Source organism: Pezoporus wallicus, unplaced genomic scaffold, assembly GCF_028554395.1.
Source record: "Pezoporus wallicus isolate ANWC-B61680 ecotype Strahan unplaced genomic scaffold, APGP_CSIRO_Pwel_v1 contig_9449, whole genome shotgun sequence".
NCBI lineage: Eukaryota > Metazoa > Chordata > Aves > Psittaciformes > Psittacidae > Pezoporus > Pezoporus wallicus.
In genome coordinates, this window is record NW_026641531.1 from 280,247 (window position 1) to 298,606 (window position 18,360).

The 18,360-nt window shown below is 38.0% G+C and overlaps 1 protein-coding gene across 1 annotated transcript in view; it reads left to right on the forward strand.

Moving 5' to 3' along the window:
• Positions 1 to 18,360, forward strand: part of SCAPER (S-phase cyclin A associated protein in the ER) — a 146,934-nt gene that overhangs the window by 37,264 nt on the left and 91,310 nt on the right. Inside the window, exons 11-20 of the mRNA XM_057424140.1 lie at positions 1,187 to 1,357; positions 1,830 to 1,905; positions 2,353 to 2,470; positions 2,781 to 2,892; positions 3,338 to 3,478; positions 5,757 to 5,912; positions 6,758 to 6,900; positions 10,637 to 10,718; positions 11,036 to 11,188; positions 12,044 to 12,151. Coding sequence (XP_057280123.1) covers positions 1,187 to 1,357; positions 1,830 to 1,905; positions 2,353 to 2,470; positions 2,781 to 2,892; positions 3,338 to 3,478; positions 5,757 to 5,912; positions 6,758 to 6,900; positions 10,637 to 10,718; positions 11,036 to 11,188; positions 12,044 to 12,151 — 1,260 coding nt within the window. The remainder of the gene's footprint in view (positions 1 to 1,186; positions 1,358 to 1,829; positions 1,906 to 2,352; positions 2,471 to 2,780; positions 2,893 to 3,337; positions 3,479 to 5,756; positions 5,913 to 6,757; positions 6,901 to 10,636; positions 10,719 to 11,035; positions 11,189 to 12,043; positions 12,152 to 18,360) is intronic.

The following is an 18,360-nucleotide window of genomic DNA, read 5'->3' on the forward strand; positions in this document are numbered from 1 at the left end:
AACAAAGGTGGATCTCTGCCTTTTAAGACAAGCTGAACTGCTCTCTTGGATCTTCCTATACAACTAATAATTTGGGTGAATGCCACTCTTAAGCAACACCTGTGAAGTCATTATTCTGTTTGTATGTGGCTTCCCAAAAAGAATGCCCTTTCTTTGCTGTAGGATTCTACAGCTTTCAAGGTGTGTCTGCTTTACTGGGATTCTCAGCAGTAATGCTGTGTAAAATCCAGGTTATACTTTCAGCTTATGTTTTTCTGTGTGGCTTGTGGTTTTTTTTCTGAAACTAGATTAAAACTGATTTGTAGAAGTTTTCCTGTAAATTGCTTTCCCTTTAACATCTTTTAAAATCTGGACTTCTTCTAAGCAATATCCAGGTCAAATATCTGGTTTTAGAGCTGATTTCCAGCATCTCACCACTGATGTCATTTCAGGTCAATTATTAAGAGTTCAGGATGCTGACAGTTTGGTGGTACCTCTGTGTCTCTTGGGAACATTTAACTACTTACTAGTAATTAAATGCTTGAAGCACCTATTTGTGTATTGTGGCACACTGATAGCAGAGTGGAAACGGACCAGTTGATACTGAATATTAGAGAAGGGTTAGACAGCATACTCAGGCTTACATTCTTGCTAACTATCTTGTAATTTGTGTCGAAAAACAAGTATAGCCTGAGATTCCATTGTATTAACCATGGTGGAGTTTCCAGATACAGTTCATCTGCAGATCTATTTCATCTTTAAAGAATTCTCTGAAGCATTATCCCTTTTCTAGAGATAACAGTAGAGCATCCCATTAATGCTTCAGAGTGCGCATGCTGTTAATGCTTCAGAGTATGCATTGCTTAGTCCCTAAGACTAGGTATTTAAAAGAATAGTTAGAGAATAACTGTCTGTTGCTTTTGATGACCACTCTTATGTACTGTGTTTTGGAATTATGTGAATGATAATCAATTTCATAACTGTTTCATGTAGCTATTAAATGAGTTAGTAGTTAAGTCATAAATAGTTAAAACTAACAGTTTTAGTGGGGTTTATATTTTAGTTACCTTCATAAAATACAGCTTTAAAGGAACTGAATGTAACTAGAAGTTGAGTAAAATAGAATGAATATTAACTATATGGAAGCCACTTTCTTGTGCCTGCTGATGATTCTGAGAGTTTTCTTCTGGTTTCATGTTTCCTACAGTCTATGGCAGAAGTTCTTGCTAAGAAAGAAGAGCTAGCAGATCGCCTGGAAAAGGCAAATGAAGAAGCCATTGCCAGTGCTATTGCAGAAGAAGAGCAGTTAACTAGAGAGATTGAAGCAGAGGAAAACAATGACATTAATATCGAGACTGACAATGACAGTGATTTCTCTGTGAGTGTTCAGTTTATTTCAGAGCACCCAATCTCAAGCTGTCTTTGATGTCAGTGGAATACGAGCATAGAATCTGAGTGTTGTTTTTTTCATGAATGTTACCTCTTTTACATGCAAATAAGGTAAACAGTGTTACATAATAATTATACCATACTCTCTATTTAGTCTTACTAAACTGAGCAGCACAGTGCTGCTGAATGATACAGAGTCCTCTGCTTTTGCAGTCATTGTCCTGCTGCCTGTTTCTGTGTGCAAAACTGGGGAGCCATGACTTGCTTGCTACCACACAGGAGCTACTCTAGGTGAAGCATAAGTCTCTATTTCTACTGTCAGAAACAGCCTCTTTCTTGGAGAAGTCTAGTTCAGTTTGGAACCATTTCTGAATATGGCTGAGCTGGCACTATTTATTAATGTGTATACAACTGCAAGTGGTGGTTTATGTTTTTACTGTCTGGATCATACTATATTTCAGGCTAATATGGGCAATGGAAGCATATCCTTCTGTGGTATGTCTATGGACTGGAATGATGTTCTGGCAGATTATGAAGGTAAATTTTCATATATTACTGTGCTTGCATTGAAATGACAGCCAAATATTTAAAAATGGCTAGTTAGATTTCAGAAGATCCCCCTAACATCTAAATATTATTCCAAGTTATGCTATTTTTTAATGTTATTTCCTTAGGAAGAAAGATGGACTTGTGTGTTCGGACTATCTTTGTGTGTCTTTGTTCTTCAGTTCTCTTCCCCTGTCTCTATTAGAATTCTAAAATTTATTAACCAGTTTTATTTAACATGTGGATAAAAGCATAATAAAATCATTAAGCATTGAAAAAGCACCGAGATTGGAGATGCTTCAGTCTGTGTTTGCACCTTACTTATGCTCAAGAGAGCCCATTTGAGAGAGAACTGCAAGAGGAACTAAGCCTCATTAATTGCACTTCTCCCAGAAAAGTGTGTTTAAATGATACAAGTCTTTGTTTTCTTATGTACAGCTCGTGAATCCTGGCGCCAGAGTAATTCTTGGGGAGACAGAGTGGAAGAAGAGCCTGCACGTCCACCTGGCCATGGAATACACATGCACGAGAAGCTGTCGTCACCGTCACGCAAAAGGTTTTAGAGTTGTTACCTGTCTTGATTAGCCAGTGAAAACAAGCAACCAAATTCATGGCTGCATGAAACTGCTCATAAGTCTACTTTCTTTAAGACTATGGGTGGAAAGTGTTATAGAAATCAGTATATTGGTGCTACATTGTCCAGTAAATAAAGATTTCAAGACTGGAAGAACGGTATTTACATTTAGGGAAATAATTGCCCTCCAGCCATCTGTTTGTTTTCTCCTATTGAAAATGACACAGAGATGTTTGCAGTGCTGTCAGTTCATGTTGTCTCATTTTTGCTCTGCTTTGCTTTTTATTAAAAGAACAATAGCAGAATCCAAAAAGAAACATGAAGAGAAACAAATGAAAGCTCAACAGCTGCGAGAAAAGTTACGTGAAGAAAAGACACTGAAGCTTCAAAAATTAATAGAGAGGGTAAGCTTGCTGTAGCACAAAGGAGCTGCCTACTGTCTTTTAGAAAAGCTTTTCTTTCCCTCATGTAATCTGGAAATGTTAGAGATTAGTGGTAAAATGAAGGTTTTGTCTGAGTTCACATAGTTTTTGCAGGTGACTTGTGCATCACAGATACTAAAGAAAGCCTGGTTTCCAATCATGAACTCTGTGAGAGTGTTGCTGCCATACTATGATGACTGACATTCAGGGAAGGCATAATGAAAGCAATGTTTTCCTTGTATCAATTCTGAATGATGTAATTTACCGAATTAAATCAGTTAACAAATCAGTGTACTTCGGGTTAAACTTAGTGCAGGTCTTGTGCAGGTCATCACAGTGTTTTGTCACTGTAAATAAAGTTAAAAATACAAAATGCTGAGGAAAATTCAGGCCCTGTGTTAGTAATTAACATACTCATCCTATATAGGAGAAGGAGGTACGAAAATGGAAAGAAGAATTATTAGATCAAAGACGTAGGATGATGGAGGAGAAACTGCTTCATGCGGAATTTAAGCGTGAAGTGCAGCTCCAAGCCATTGTGAAAAAAGCACAAGAAGAAGAAGCTAAGGTGAGTTACTTTAGTTTAAAGGGGAGCTGTTCAATAGTTATGCTTGTATATGTTTTGTACCTCGGAGTGCTCGTGAGTAGGTTGTGAAGGATGGTACAAGTAAGATATGAACATGTGTGAACTGTGAAGCAGATAAGTGCTGATCTCTAAAATGGACAATTTTTCTGTAATATGAATATAAAGCAGCTCTTACTAGACATCTCAGTTGGTTGGAGTGGAAGAAGAGGTGGGTTGCCATAAAAGAGCCGAGAGTCATGGTGGGAGCTCATTGATCTCTTTTGTTAAATATCCATTCTAGATCCAGCATTCTGTATCCTTAACTAATAGCTCCATTGCTGTGATTTGTACCACTAATATTGTTAAACAGTTGGAAATAAATAGAAACCTACAGGAATATCCCTTTGTTTAGTAGGGGTCAGCTGTCCTGGCTGTGTCCACTCCCAAATTTGTGTGCACCCAGCCTGCTTACTAGTGGGGTGGGGTAAGGACCAGAAGAGGCCTTGACTCTGTGTAATGAAAACATCCCTGTGTTATCAACTCTCTTTGCAGCTCGTATCCAAATCATAGCCCCCCACTAAGTATTGCAAACAAAACGAGCTCCATTGCAGCCAAAACCAGCACAGTGTAAATGTAATATTTTATTTTTAAAGACTTTTTCCCAAGTAAACCTACATCTCCTTAAAACTAAGGTGTTGCATTATCTAATGAGCATGTATCCCAGCTGTGATTGATGTAGCTGTTCATCTGTGTTATTTTCATAGACATGCATGTTATTTTTTCAGCCACAGGACAGTGCAATAGACAAGAATACAAAAGAAAGGGTATGAAAAGGCTAACTTTCAGTACAACAAAACTGATTTAGCATTTTTATTAAGTTGCTGTTTCTGTCACTGGAATTAAAATGATTCCTACATTACCTAATTGAGTCTAACATACCTTCATTATTATTTCATTACACCAGTGTGATTTCTGTAATCATATTAACTAAATCACACTGGCCATAATTCTCCAACTAAGCAGATGTTTCAAGTATTGTGTGTGGTTAAATGTGTAAGATCCACTGTCTCTTGAGGTTCTTGTGTTCTGCAAATAAAGGTTAATTGGGCCAGAAAGCTTTAAAGGAATACCTGAAGATTAGTACAGCTGAAGACTATGGGAATTGTTGCTACCCAATTGGTTATCTAAATTCCCAGTGCTTACTTGTTTACTGAACTGTGAAATCCGTTCTGTAAATGGATTTGAGTCAGTAAACATAGCAACAAATATTATCCTGCCACCCTTTTACATGATCTGTTGTTGTCTGGCCATGTATCTTCTCTTTACGCATTTCGTTGGTGGATTCAGACAGAGCATGAACTCTTGAGGACAGTGTATAATTTCTGTTTCAATCATAAACCATTAAGTATGGTTTATAGCTGATAAAGTTTTATGATTTCCCTCAAAAATTTTTGATCTGAAATGTTGATTTTTATTAAGTGAAAGTTAATTGAGTTTGATTTTGCTCGTCCATAGAAGTTTCCAGAGCATTTATATTTAAAAGCCTAAAGTTGACAAGAATTTTGTCCAGCAGTTTTGTAGTGAGCACAAAATATTGATTACCGTCACGAACTAAAGTAGTGCGAAAGCATCCTCTTTGAGATTTTTAGTGTACGCATCGAAGTACTCAAGTTAGCCTTTTCATATTCTTTATTTTGTATTTTTGTCTACTGCACTGTCCTGTGGTTGAAAAAATAATATATAAGTTTATGAAATATACTGATAAGAAAGATCAGACAATGAGCTGCTGCTTTTTTTTCTTATACACAGTATGCATAGTTTCACTTTTTATTCACCAAGTACCTATATATTTCAAGTTAGATCAAGAGACCTGTTGGATTCTACTAGCACTGAACGGATGTTACTGATTTATCCAACTGGGTCTTGGCATTCCTCATTTTGGGAAAGAGAGAATAGACTAATGAAGGCTCGTTGCTGAGAAGATTGGGAAGATTTTTCTGGGATTTAGCCAAAGTTTTTTGGTTTTCTGGTACAATTCAGTTTCTCATGTTCATATTCCATGGGATTTCCTGTTTAAAACAATGCAAAAAGAAACCCAAACAAAACAACCAAAAAGCCCCCAACAAAAGCCCGAAGCATTATTCCCAACTTGGTAGTTTTCCAACCCATTCCAATCCAGTTTAATTATCAGATGGATTGTAAAAAAATAGATGGAATTCTCTGAGAATGAAACTTCTTTCAACTTCTCAGATGTTTTCTGACACTTTGTGATGACTTGCAGGTAAATGAAATTGCATTTATAAACACCTTGGAAGCTCAGAACAAACGTCATGATGTGTTGAATAAACTGAAAGAATATGAACAGCGCTTAAATGAATTACAAGAGGAGCGTCAACGAAGACAAGAGGAAAAACAAGCACGTGATGAAGCAGTTCAGGTACAATGTATCTATTGTTGCAGGGGAACAATTAAATATTGATTTGTTTTAGCTATGCAGTCTTTGCTTTCTATCTTAACCTCCTTTGTTCTTACCTTCTTTTGTTCGAAAAGTGTAGTATGTTCTTCCTTTATAATGTTTCAGCAGTAAGAGGGAGAAAGGCAAACCTTAGGTCTCTATAGCAGAGGTGTTACAGATGCTGGGTAGCTGGTCCATGCCTGTCTTAACCTTCTTTTTTAAAAATACTTAATTACTTCATTATAAGAAAAGCCTTATATTTTGGTAACTCTTAAAACTTAGAGAGGAAACAGAAAAATACTCTTTGTCATATGCCTACATCTTTTCAATACTAAGTTTTCCCAGTCTCATGTATCTACTTTTTTGGCACAGTTTTCTATGTTCGAATCTAAACTGTCAGTTTTCTTTTTATGTGAACTCCTCCCTCTCTATACATGCTTCAGATCACCATAACTGTAGCTCACCTGTGAATCCAGCCAGAGCTTACAGTTTAGTAGCTAATTCTGTCTCCTTGAAAAATGGGGCTTTACTGACTTCAGTGGCTCAGAAGCCATTTTTGGGGCAGTGTACTCCAAAAGTTCTGGATAAAGCTGGTTTTGTGAGAATATATGATTAAAAATGTCTGGATTTCCAGGGGGTGACTGTGTTATGAGTGAGAAGTACACTTACAGATTGCTTATGAAAAAACTGATGTAATAAAAAGCAGTTCTTAACTCCATCATGAAAGCAAGATAAAATTCTATAAGCAGATGTTAAAATACAGTTTTTGTTGATTGCTTTTTGGGTTCTTTCCCCCTAAAAGTTAAAGTTTCCTTTTCTCTGACTAGGAGCGCAAAAGAGCCCTTGAAGCAGAACGGCAGGCCCGAGTTGAGGAGCTGCTGATGAAGAGGAAAGAACAAGAAGCACGGATTGAACAGCAGAGGCAAGAGAAAGAAAAAGCACGAGAAGATGCAGCACGGGAGAGGGCCAGGTAGCTTTGCAATCATTTTGTTGGTTATCATTTCCAGCAAACTGCAGCTTCTCTCTAACAGTTAACAACAGCACCTTCTTAGCTCTTCAGTCTTAGTATTTGAAAAGTAACATTCATAAATATTCTTGATGAATAGTTTTAAAGAAGAAAACGGGTGAGTAATCATAAATTCTGTGATAGATTTTTGTATTCCACAGATGCATGCACCATATAACATGCAAAGCTGCATTTTATTATGTTCAACTTAATTTTATTGCGAACAAGACCTTTAGATAATTTGCCTTTTTTGTAGTTTAGTTTTCAAAGGAAGGAAGATTAATGGTCCCGGGTTCCCTATTTCCTCTGCTCTCCAGTAACTTTTGGACTTACTGGCATCAATTTGTGTTCACCTTTTTGCAGACACCAGAGATTACCTTTGTGAAGCACAAAGCCGGGAAATCAGGATCCATTAATTCTGTTGCCTACCAACTGCTTGGTTTATGGTTTTGCCCATAATCAAAGTTCACGAAGAGGTTTTCATATGGGCTCTTCTCTCTTTGTTTTGAGCCAATCATGAAGTGGAGGGAAAATGAATTGGGTGGTGTTGTAGTGTGTGAGGAAGGTTGACTTTCAAGTCTGATTCAAGAAAACTGCAGTGATTATAGTTTCATTTGCCAAATTCTATTTCTATTCACCTTCTATTATTCCTTCTTTCCCTACGGTTCCTCTGCCACAAGCAGAACCTGAATAGAAGTTACATTTGTCTTGATGACAGGAAGTGCTCACTAATGGTTCTTCAGACATTTTTATTGTCACAGCTTGTTTCTTTCAAAGTTGTCATGGAGAGGTTTGGCTTTTCTCACCATGTAAAATATTCAGAAATGTATTGCTCATCTTCCAAAGTCATGAGTAGTTCTAGTGTAACATCATAAAGAGATTCTGGTTTGGATTAGATGTTTAATGAATTGTGGATAGGATCTGTGGCCTTGCCAGTGACTTCATGGACCTTTCCTCAGTATGTTAAGCTAAAGTCACAGTGAGATAGAGTGGGCTGGGAGGGATCCTTCAGTATCTTTTTGTCCTTCGCAGACACTTGAAGAAGATTAGGACTAATGGGGAATTTTGGTTAGGCTGTTGAGGGAGGATAGATGCTACCTATGTAAGGCTTCTGGATCTTTATGAAATTTAGGAAACCCTCATAGCAAGCAAATGGGGGATAATTGTCCCATTGACAGCTTTGCCTTCTGAAGTCTTCTATGGTTAGAACTTCTCTAAAGGCTCAAGGCATGTAATTATTTGCACTTTTTGTTTTACCAGTTTTAAATCTGATACTTTCCTTTATTGCACCCCATTTATGTTTCATTATGACATGTGAAGAACAGCAGTTTCAGTTTGCCTTCTGGTAGCACTGCCTTTCATAGAATCATAGAAGCATAGAATAGTTAGGATTGGAAAGGAACTTCAGATCATCCAGTTCCAGCCCCCTGCCATAGGCAGGGACACTTTCCACTAGACCGTGTTGCTCAAAACCGCATCCAGCCTGGCCTTGAACACTGCCAGGAATGGAGCATTTATCACTGCTTTGGGCAACCTGTTCCAGTGTCTCACCAGCCTCACAGTAAAGAACTTCTTCCTTATATCCAACTTGAACTTCCCCTAAGTCTGAACCCATTACCTCTTGTCTTGTCACTATTATCACAGAGGAAGAGGTCACATTTCCTCTGTATTTGCTCTTATGGCATTTTATTTTCAAATGCTTTGTACTTGCTACTGCAGTACCATGCTTGATTTTCTTTTCCTTTGTCGGATGCTGATTACACAAGGGAGCTTTGGCCTATTTTGATGGAACCTTGGGGTATCATTTGGTGGTTTGTTTTGCTGCTTTTTTTCCCCTGCTGCTAGGATTTCTTTCTTATCCTGAAGATTTAGTACTTGCTGGAATTAGTAGTTTTTGGAATATCTGCTTCAGCTTCAATATAAGCTTTGCTGTGTGCATCTGGTGGTGATTAAAGCATCTGTATGAAAGGAATAGTGTACCTAAAACTGACTTTAAAAGCCCCCCTGCCCTTATGCTTCATTAACTTGATTCCAGCAAGGTTTTAAATGTAATTTCAGAGTATTTTATATTCCAGAGAGTTGAAATCCATAATATGGAAAATTTTGGTCTTGTCAATGGAAATCATAAAACTGTGCGATGTAACCCGATCATATAAAGAGTAATGGCAATGCTCTATCAATCAGAACTCTAGAATTTCGTTTCAAATATTATGAACCCAAACTATGCAATGGTATTAATTTATTATAGTTTAGAGGATTAAACAAGGACGTGTAAATGCACACTGGAAGAAATAGCTAAAATAAGCTTTGGGTTTGGGTCACGTGTTGTGATTGGTTTGAGCTCATGGTGTGAGTCACGAACACTTAAAAACAAAAACACAGACTGTAGTTCAGTCTTTCTTTATGTACCTCAGGGGAGATAGCACATGAAGTACCTAAGTTTTCTCATCCATCATCTCTTCCTCCCCCCGCTCCAGCCCATGAAGATTGGAAGAGTTCACTTATCCCTTCTGAAAGGACAATTGTGTGTAGTGTTTATCATTAGACATGCTTCCTCCCCATCTTCTTTCCTATCTGCCTTTATGTTTTCTGTGGATTTTTGTTTGAAAAGTTACTTTATCCTAGCCTCCTGCTTTTACAGAAATGACTGTTTTTTCTGTCAGTTTTCTGTTTAAAAACCCCCAAGCAAAGAGAGCTCTGCATAAGCCAAACAGCACTGCAGTTTGGCTGATGCTCTTTATGTCAGCTTTTCTAGTTTTGTCACTCAGTAACTCTAATTTTAGGATGTCTTTTAAAAAATGGCACTGAATAACTTCTTCATTGCTGTTTTACTCAAAGCTTTTGCTACTTCTGTTGGCCTTTCACACATGCCTAGTTCTTGGCTTACTGATCGCTATTATCTGCAGGTTTCTGCTTAATGTGGTGATGCTTAGCGAATTCACAGGCTCTTAGTAACATCCAGATGCATGAGAGCTGTGCTTTGGCCCTGTACTGGGGAGGGATGGAGACTTGCTAAAAGTGAAGAGCACAACTGGAGTTTGAGGCGCGATTCACTTTTTGGAAGAGAGATGGAGGGCAGACAGGTTCAGTGAGCAAAATACATCCTGACTGCAACTATGTAGAGAAGGTGACAGTAACATAAATGCCTTATCTTTTGCTGTACTTTGGTATGTTGAACATTTAGAATTGCAGTATTTTATAGCATCAGTTTATCACTGGACTGTATCATTTGATGTTGGCCAGAGTTTTATCTGTGAGTTTATGTATTCAAACTTTCACTGATCAACATCTGTATAAAACAGACTGCCCTCACTGCTGTCTGTTTTTTCCTTGATTTGCCGTTGTTCTCTTCCCCCTTGGTTCACTGACTCTAGCCATTGGCTGAAGAATGCTGACGGTGGCAGGGCATCACATTCATCACTATTCTGTAGTGTTATGTTGACTATCGTTGCTCTGGTTAGAGTGAGCCAGGTTTTGCTACAAAGGTTCAAGTGTCTACCTTTATAAAATCATCCAAATTGAAGCATCACATTCTCTCTAATTAAGTTGCTTTTTGTTGTCTTTCTCTTCTAGTGAGCCATCTTCAGCTTAATTCTTTTGGGTGCTTGTTCTCCCAATTATGTGTTCTGTTTCACACATAAATGAGTATTATACATACTTTACATTATTGCAAGTTTTCCCTATATTATCTTTTGGTTAGAGATCGAGAAGAGAGGTTGGCAGCTCTTACTGCAGCGCAACAAGAAGCCATGGAAGAGCTACAGAAGAAGATTCAACTGAAGGTATAAAAGGATAAAATATGACCTTCTGCTCTGTACTAGAGTATTTCATTAAGAACAAAATCAGGAATGTTAAATACAACAAGATTTAGAGATGGATTTGCTATAAAACAGAATTGGTGCCAATTCATTTTTAAATCGTAGTGTCTGTGATGTGTAGTGACTTTTAATGCCTTTCAGAAATACAAAATAGTCGATTTAACACAAGCTCATCCTAACTGTAAAATATTTGGTAATTCCTAATATTTCTTTGCACAGTTTAATTCCATTCACTGTAATTCAATGTGATTTCTTTGTTGCTTTGATTATTTTCCATTCAGCATGATGAAAGTATTAGAAGGCACATGGAACAAATTGAACAAAGAAAAGAGAAAGCAGCTGAATTAAGTAGTGGAAGACATGCTAATACTGATTATGCACCAAAACTTACACCATATGAACGAAAAAAACAGTGCTCATTATGCAATGTGATGGTAAGTTGGGTAGAGGGAAGGAATACTGTCAGAAATACAAGGCCAGCCGAAGGCCTGAAGCTACAAGTTATGCTTTACTCACAGGTGAGAGTATTGCACACCCACTGTGTCCCTGCTCTGCTCTTGTCAAGTGCACCTTATTTTGGATTTTTCTGTCTGTAAATGAGGTGTTTTAGGGAAGATTTGAGAGAACTGTAGAGTTGTAGGTGGAATGGAGAGTGTCGACAGTACTTCGTTATTAGCTGTCTCTTCTAAGAAAAGCAAGAATTCAGGAGCATCAAATTAAGCAAAGCTTATAACTATCATCAAATGAAGGTAGTTAAACATGAGATTTAAAGTAAAAAAGATGTTTCTTTACATAGCAGGTAGCTGAGCTGTGAATACCTTGTTACAAGATCCTGTGGGTATTTGAGTTTAGTTCAGGGGATGACTGGACAAGTTTCATTGTACTGAAATTTGCTGAAGGTTACTAGATACAGGGAAGCAACATCAAGCTAAAGAAGTTCTTGAACTGAGTTTGGTTGGAGGCTTAAAACTGCTGAATGGGAGAAACAGTGTTTGCTTTGTCTCCTCTTTTATTTTCCTTAGGTATCTTATTTTTTGGTCAGTGTTGGAAGCAAAGTACTTTGCCAGGCAGATCTCTAATCTCAACAGGGTATTTCTTCTTGTGTCCACTGTTCCACATGTCCCAGGGATGGTGAAGAGGAAGCCACATAGTCACTGAGCAGGAAGCAGGGAGATCTTTTTACTCTGAAGTCCTGCATAATACTGTTATTTATAGATTTATGAATTACTGATGTAATTATTAACATAATTATTGAGGGGGAAATGACTGTTAAGTCATTGTCATTACAGATTTCATCAGAAGTATACCTTTTTAGCCACATTAAAGGGAAAAAACACCAACAAGCTGTGCGAGAGAACAGTAGTATACAAGGACGAGAGCTTTCAGATGAAGAAGTGGTAAGTTTTGTAGTATTTTTTTCTATGTAGTATGTTTTTTTATGTAATTTCCAGTTTTAAATGCCATCCAGCTGAGTAGCTTAAGAAGGTTTTGAAAATCCTTATAAAGGAATTGAACAAGAATGTTTGTGTTAGCATGGGAATAATAGTGCCTTTTTGAATAGAGACTACGAGTGAAAAGGAATGAAAGAAACAGTGCATTCAAATACTTCAGGCAATTGCCATTTAAAATAGATAGTGAATAAAATGTCACATACTGCTTTTTTGTTAATCCAGAGGCATTTTTCATCTCACTTTATCTTTTCATCATAAAAATCTGATGTCTAATTTACTTTGTTGTTGTTGTTCCTTCCTGTTGTTCAAAATGCCCTAGATCTTTTTAGGTAATCAGATGTGCTGTCCTCTGCTTCGAGGTCACTCACTCATGCTGAAATTTGCAGTGCTGAATTACTCTCATATGTAAGATTGGAAATGCTTTGCAAGTATTAGCATTGCTAGAAAGAACAGGAATGAGTTTTCCAGTAGCTTCTTCAGAAGAATTGGCACTTTGATTTTTAGGAAAAAATGAGGACATTTTATAGTACTTCAAGAAATGATGCTGTTTTGAAGAAAACACTTGTGAATGGTGGTCTGATTTAATTTCTTGTTGTTGCTACCTGAATTGAACTACAGTATTAAGTCAAGGCCTTTTCTGTAAGACAAATTCTAGCAGTCAGCCGTTGAGTTCTGTTTCATACAAAACGCATATGAATGCCCCCTCATTATATCTGTCAGATGTTAGGAAGAAATACTGTACAAGCTGGTTCTCCAGAGCTGATTCAAGTTTAACTTCACTGTGTTCAGAAATGTTTCCAGCCAAGCTGATTCTAATGACACTGCTCAGTACTTCTGATTTTTTGGCTTTCCTTCGCGTCTGAAAACTAGTGGTAACATCGTTCCTTTTCCTTTTTGAAAAGCTTTGGAAAATGAAGTCTCTGAGTTACTGACATCCACAGAGGAAGTTATCACTGGAAAAATGGGAAAAAAAGTTGGGAGAGATACAGTAGTCTGGAGGAATAAACTTCTGGTGAATTGCAGTTTGCCTCCCCCTTTCTAGCTGTAATAAAAGTATATGAACTTATCTTTTCAGTTTCTTTTTTCCTCTTTGATGGTGCTTAGTGGAGTTATGTGGGTTTGGATTTGGGTTTAAGATGCCAGCTTTACCTAATCTCATATATGAGGCTTCACACTGCATTCGTTTTCCTAGAAATAGAACCTGAGAGATTTCCATCAAGTAAATACGAAGGAAAGCATTGAACTGGATTTTCCTTTGTCTGGCTTTTATACACTATTGACAACATCTAATTTGATAGTTTAACAATTCCAGCTTCCAGAAGAAGAGATCTCATTAGAACTCCTGCATCTGTGCCCAGCTGGTGAGGAAGTTCCACTAGAGGGCACAGATATCTTGATTTTTGTGCTTAAATCTGGTGTTAGTCAGCAAACCGTTTTGATGTGAACTTAAGACCAAGACTGAGGTTTAAGGTATGGGGTTTCTGGAATGCGTACTTAGTGCAGGAGCAAAAGGAGAGAACAGTTCTAACTGAGTCAACAGTTTGATGCTTACAATAGCAGATTTAAATGTCCTTAATCAGGATGGTATGCAGTATTTGGCATACTGGCAACATACAGATGCTTCCATTGTTAGATGTTTAATGTATTATTTATAGCTATATTTTCATTAGCCTGAATACACAATTCTGAACTATACTATTATAGTCTGAAATTTACTTGGCCTGAGGCCATCTCCGCTTTGTTTGTTGTTTGGATTGGGTTATTTTTCCCCCAAAGAGCAGTAATAAGATGCACATGCTGAAGAGACGGTAATTGTAAAGTAGAAAAGCAGTTTTATTTACCAGAGGACTCTGCTTTGTGTACCTTGTTTTCGGTGCCAAACGGTGCTTCCCCACCACTGAAGTGTTCAGTAGCTTTAGTTGATTTTGAAATACTTGAGAAAAACTTTCCAATATGTTATATAGAAGTAAAACCATATTCTAGGGAAGCATAATACTCATAGGTACTTACTCATCACTGTTTTCAGTTTTTAAGTCAATGTACACTTGTACTACTTAAAGTTATTACTTGTCATCTGTGATGTCTTTGGATTATATACATCTTGTCTGTGACCCTTCTGCTTTGACACAGATTTATATCACCTTTGACCTAATAAAATTTCACCTTTAACCCTGTGCACTTGACACCTCCGATAACTTACTCTTGATCTTTGACTCATGTTGTGTTCAGCCTGTTAAGTATAATGGGCAGCTGCTGGAAAGAAAGCTTTTTAAAAAATTGTAATCTGACCATAGAATTTCTTTATCATTATTTAAGAAATCACAAAAGGACTTGAAATATTTTTATTTTGACCATAGTGGTATCCCAGAAGGGGAGATTTAAGTATCTATCTCCTTAAGAACTGGAAAACTTACTTAAGTGATTCTGTAATATGTCTTCACACAGTGAGGATTGTTGTTGCTTGCTTTAAGTGTAAGCAAGAAGTTAAAAGCTGTGCAGAATGATCATTGACACCGATTTCTCTGGGCCGTGTGGATGCTGGTGGTTGATTTTGCTAGATATAAAAAGAAATTATTATAATCTAGTTTTTATGCCTTTGCTATATAGGTATATACATGGTATATACATATAGATGCTTATAGCATCTATAGGCTCTGTAATTTTACATTTTCAGATATGAAAGTAGACTTAAGGAGCACTTATCTATTGTTCTGGAATTAAGTATTTACTGTGCTTAATTCCAGAATATATTGTGCAAGAACTGACAGCTAATATTAGATAATCAGTAAGATGAATTAATTTGTAGATGCCATGTATTTGGTGAAGCTCACATAGAAAATAGTTTTATTATGAGTGAAGATGGTAAAAATGGAAAAGCATGAAGTTGTGTCTGAGGTTGGGTGACAGTTTTGTTTCATCTCAGCTTTTTGGATTTTCTTCGTTTGGGTTTTCTTCATACAGCTGAAAAGGATGGAGGTTTCTCTTAAAGCAGAAGTCAGTTGATTCTGAAACAGTGGTTATCATGTAGAAGCAAATGAGGTTCTGTTCACATTTTTTACTTGCTTCATTCATGTAGATGGCAGGACCCTTCCAGCAGGGCAGGCTTCAGGATGGAAGTTGTTTTGCCTGTATTATATTTCTGAAACTTGTAATGCTTTACTTTCCCATCATCTTCAGTGCAATAACAATGCTCTGTCTACATTTCCTCTCTCTGCTTAAATGTCTTCTTCCATCAAACGTCCAGCTTTTACTTCCTCTTCACGTTGCTGTTTTCTGTGCTGTTGATTTCCTGTCCCCTCTCTTAATAATCACACTCCTTTCAGTGTGCAGCAAAGGATGTAAACAGTGTATGCAATTTGGTGCCATTGGCTTCACTGGAATCAAATAGTATGTTGGAAGTTGGGACTAACAGTTTGCTGCATCAAAGCTAGTGTGACACAAAGGGCTTCCGACACAAAGGGAGTCACAGAGAAGGTGCCTGCTGAAAGCCCTAGGGCAACACATAGTGATTTCATAAGGCTGAGGAGTCTGTCCTTGCAGACTGTGCTCCCACCTGTAGTTCCTAGATCATTTATTCATGTTTCTGCCCCTTTACGTTCCCATTTTTCTTTGCCTCTCATGTCTATTCTAGTTTGCTTTGAGAAATGCACCTAACATCAGTAATCCTTGTAGCTTGCTTCCTTTGAACCATTGTCCTGTTTCATGTCTGTATCTCCTGTCATTTAAATACAATGGTCTAAAGGCACTTTCAGAGTATAAATCATGTAGTTCCATGCAATCTATTAGTGTTTCTAGTAAGTGAAAAGTACTTCTAAAAACCATTTGAAGTAGATAACATGGCAGGAGTTTGGCTAATTTACATAAGGGGCATGCTAGAATTTGATGTATTCCAAAGCAGGATGGAGGAATATTAATGAACCTTTGTTTGCTTATGTGAAAAACGTGCTCTTTTTTATCAAGGAAGAAAACGGATTCTATTGTCATGATATAAATAAAACAACTTCTTAGAGGTATATTTAGATCAAATGAAAATATAATCCCATGATGGAGCAGAGGTGGTTGTTGTCTGAAGACTGGCAGCATTAAAACTGAGGATTTATAGAAAGACATAGTTGGTTGAGCCCACCCGCATTCCTTTTACAAACAGCCCAGCTAGCCAAGTGACTAAAGCCTGCTCTGCTGTGGGTTGTCAAGTTGGCCGGCGTTGCAGTGCAAGCCGTTTCTAGCCCAGGTCTGCCTAGATTGCAGCAGGGTCTGATTTACAGCGTGCATAACTGTGCTGGCGAGTTCCCCTGGTAGCAGCACTGCTCCGCTGGCAGGATTCTGCTTTTGCCAGGATGTGGTGAGGGGACTGCCTGAGAAAGCAGAGCTGTGCTGCTGCGCGGAAGGTTTATAGCTAGCACAACACACAAGCAGAGTTGATGTTCATGTGAGTTTGAATTTCTGGAAGCTTTTTAGGGGCAAGGGGTTGTTACTGTTAAAGAAATGGAGCTGTTTTCTGGAAGTTGTCTGCTGCTTGCATTATTTCTTATAGAGGAAATTACCGAGGGAAGGAGATGTGGGAATGTTTCCATGTCTGACCTTTGCTCTCTTTCTTCTGTATTTTCAAGGAGCTTTCTTGGCTGGAGATACGGTGATGCCTGGGCTTCTTTTTAATGATTATTTCTAATTCACAGTGTTTTCATTAAAATTATGTATAAAGATTGTTTTATTGCCTCAGCCTCCGCAGTACTGGGAAAAATGCTTTTTGTTTTCCTTTCTGAATCAGAGTGTTTTTAAGTTATCTATTTAGATGAAGAATGGTATCCTACGAGCTCCTTTGGAAACCTGTCTGAAAGACATGATTAAGCCAAATGGAAAATAATAACACTAAGGATTACCAGGTTTTTTTTCATTTCATCCAGTAGAGGAGTTTAAGGTATCCCTGGCTGCTTGGGCAAATTCCCTGTATTCCTTCCAGGCTACCTGTCCTTGCTCCCATCCTCTGTAGGCTTCCTTTTTGGGTCTGTGTTTGTCCAGGAGTTCCTTGTTCCTCCATGCAGGCCTCCTGGCATTTTTGGCTGACTTCCTTTTTTTTGGGATGCGTCACTCCGGAGCTCGGAGGAGGTGAACCCTGAATCTTAACAGCTTTCTTGGGCCCCTCTTCCATCCAAGGCTTTGTCATCCCATGGTACTCTTCCAAGCAGATCGCTGGAGAGGCCCAGATCTGCTCTCCTGAAGTCCAAGTGTGTTTTCAGCCATCTGCATTCTGAGTTTCACTCAGAATAAAATAATGGAAGTCCTTAGCATTCAGTTAAAGCTTTTCTCTTGTGCTTTATTACTCAAGGATCTGGATTAAGGCTTTTCTGTGAGTCTGGTGTTTTGCAGCTAGGAACTCTGTGTGCCTAAAATGCGTTGGTCTTATTCTGGTATTTATTTGCACTCCAGTCTCGTTTGGACAGTCATGACCATTACAGTACAAGGAGATGGTCTTGGCTTAGCTCTGGTGGCATATAACACTCAGGTAGTTTCTGGGTAATGGAGTGGTGCATATGGTTTGGTCATCTCTTGAATTATATTCCTGTTTCTTTTATCCACAAAGTTACAGAATATGGACTTCATTGTAAATTCATTTTTTTTTCCTGGTGTCTGATCATTACTTTTCCAACAGTAGCCCATTTTTCTTCCCTATTGCTCAGCGTAAGCAATCTGTAAATCACCTACACACAAGAACTCCCCATCCCAGTAAAGGTTTCAGTTGAGTTTGCTTTTTGCTTTACTCAATTTTCTTTTTTTTTCCCCTGAGGAAGGGAGGATATCTTTCGGGAGGGGTTGTGTGTTGCTACACATGGAATGGACCAGAATTAGTCCAAGCATCTGTGGTCTGTTTTTGTTTATAGATGTTCAGTATCTGTTGGATACCTGTGGTCCTTTCAGCACAGGAACTTTGGCCTTGTAACGCTGCTGTGAATACATTTGTCCTAGAAGAAGCTGTCATGAATGATCGTGTAATTGTAAAGTTTAATCCATGATGCAGTTTGCAGAAGGTCTCTCAGAACTCTATACATCAGTTCTCGCTTTTAGCACTTTGTGCAGCAATAGCTTCTTACCTGTAATATATTATAAAGTGTTGTTTTTCATGACAAAAAGGTACATGATTAATTGTTTATTGGCTG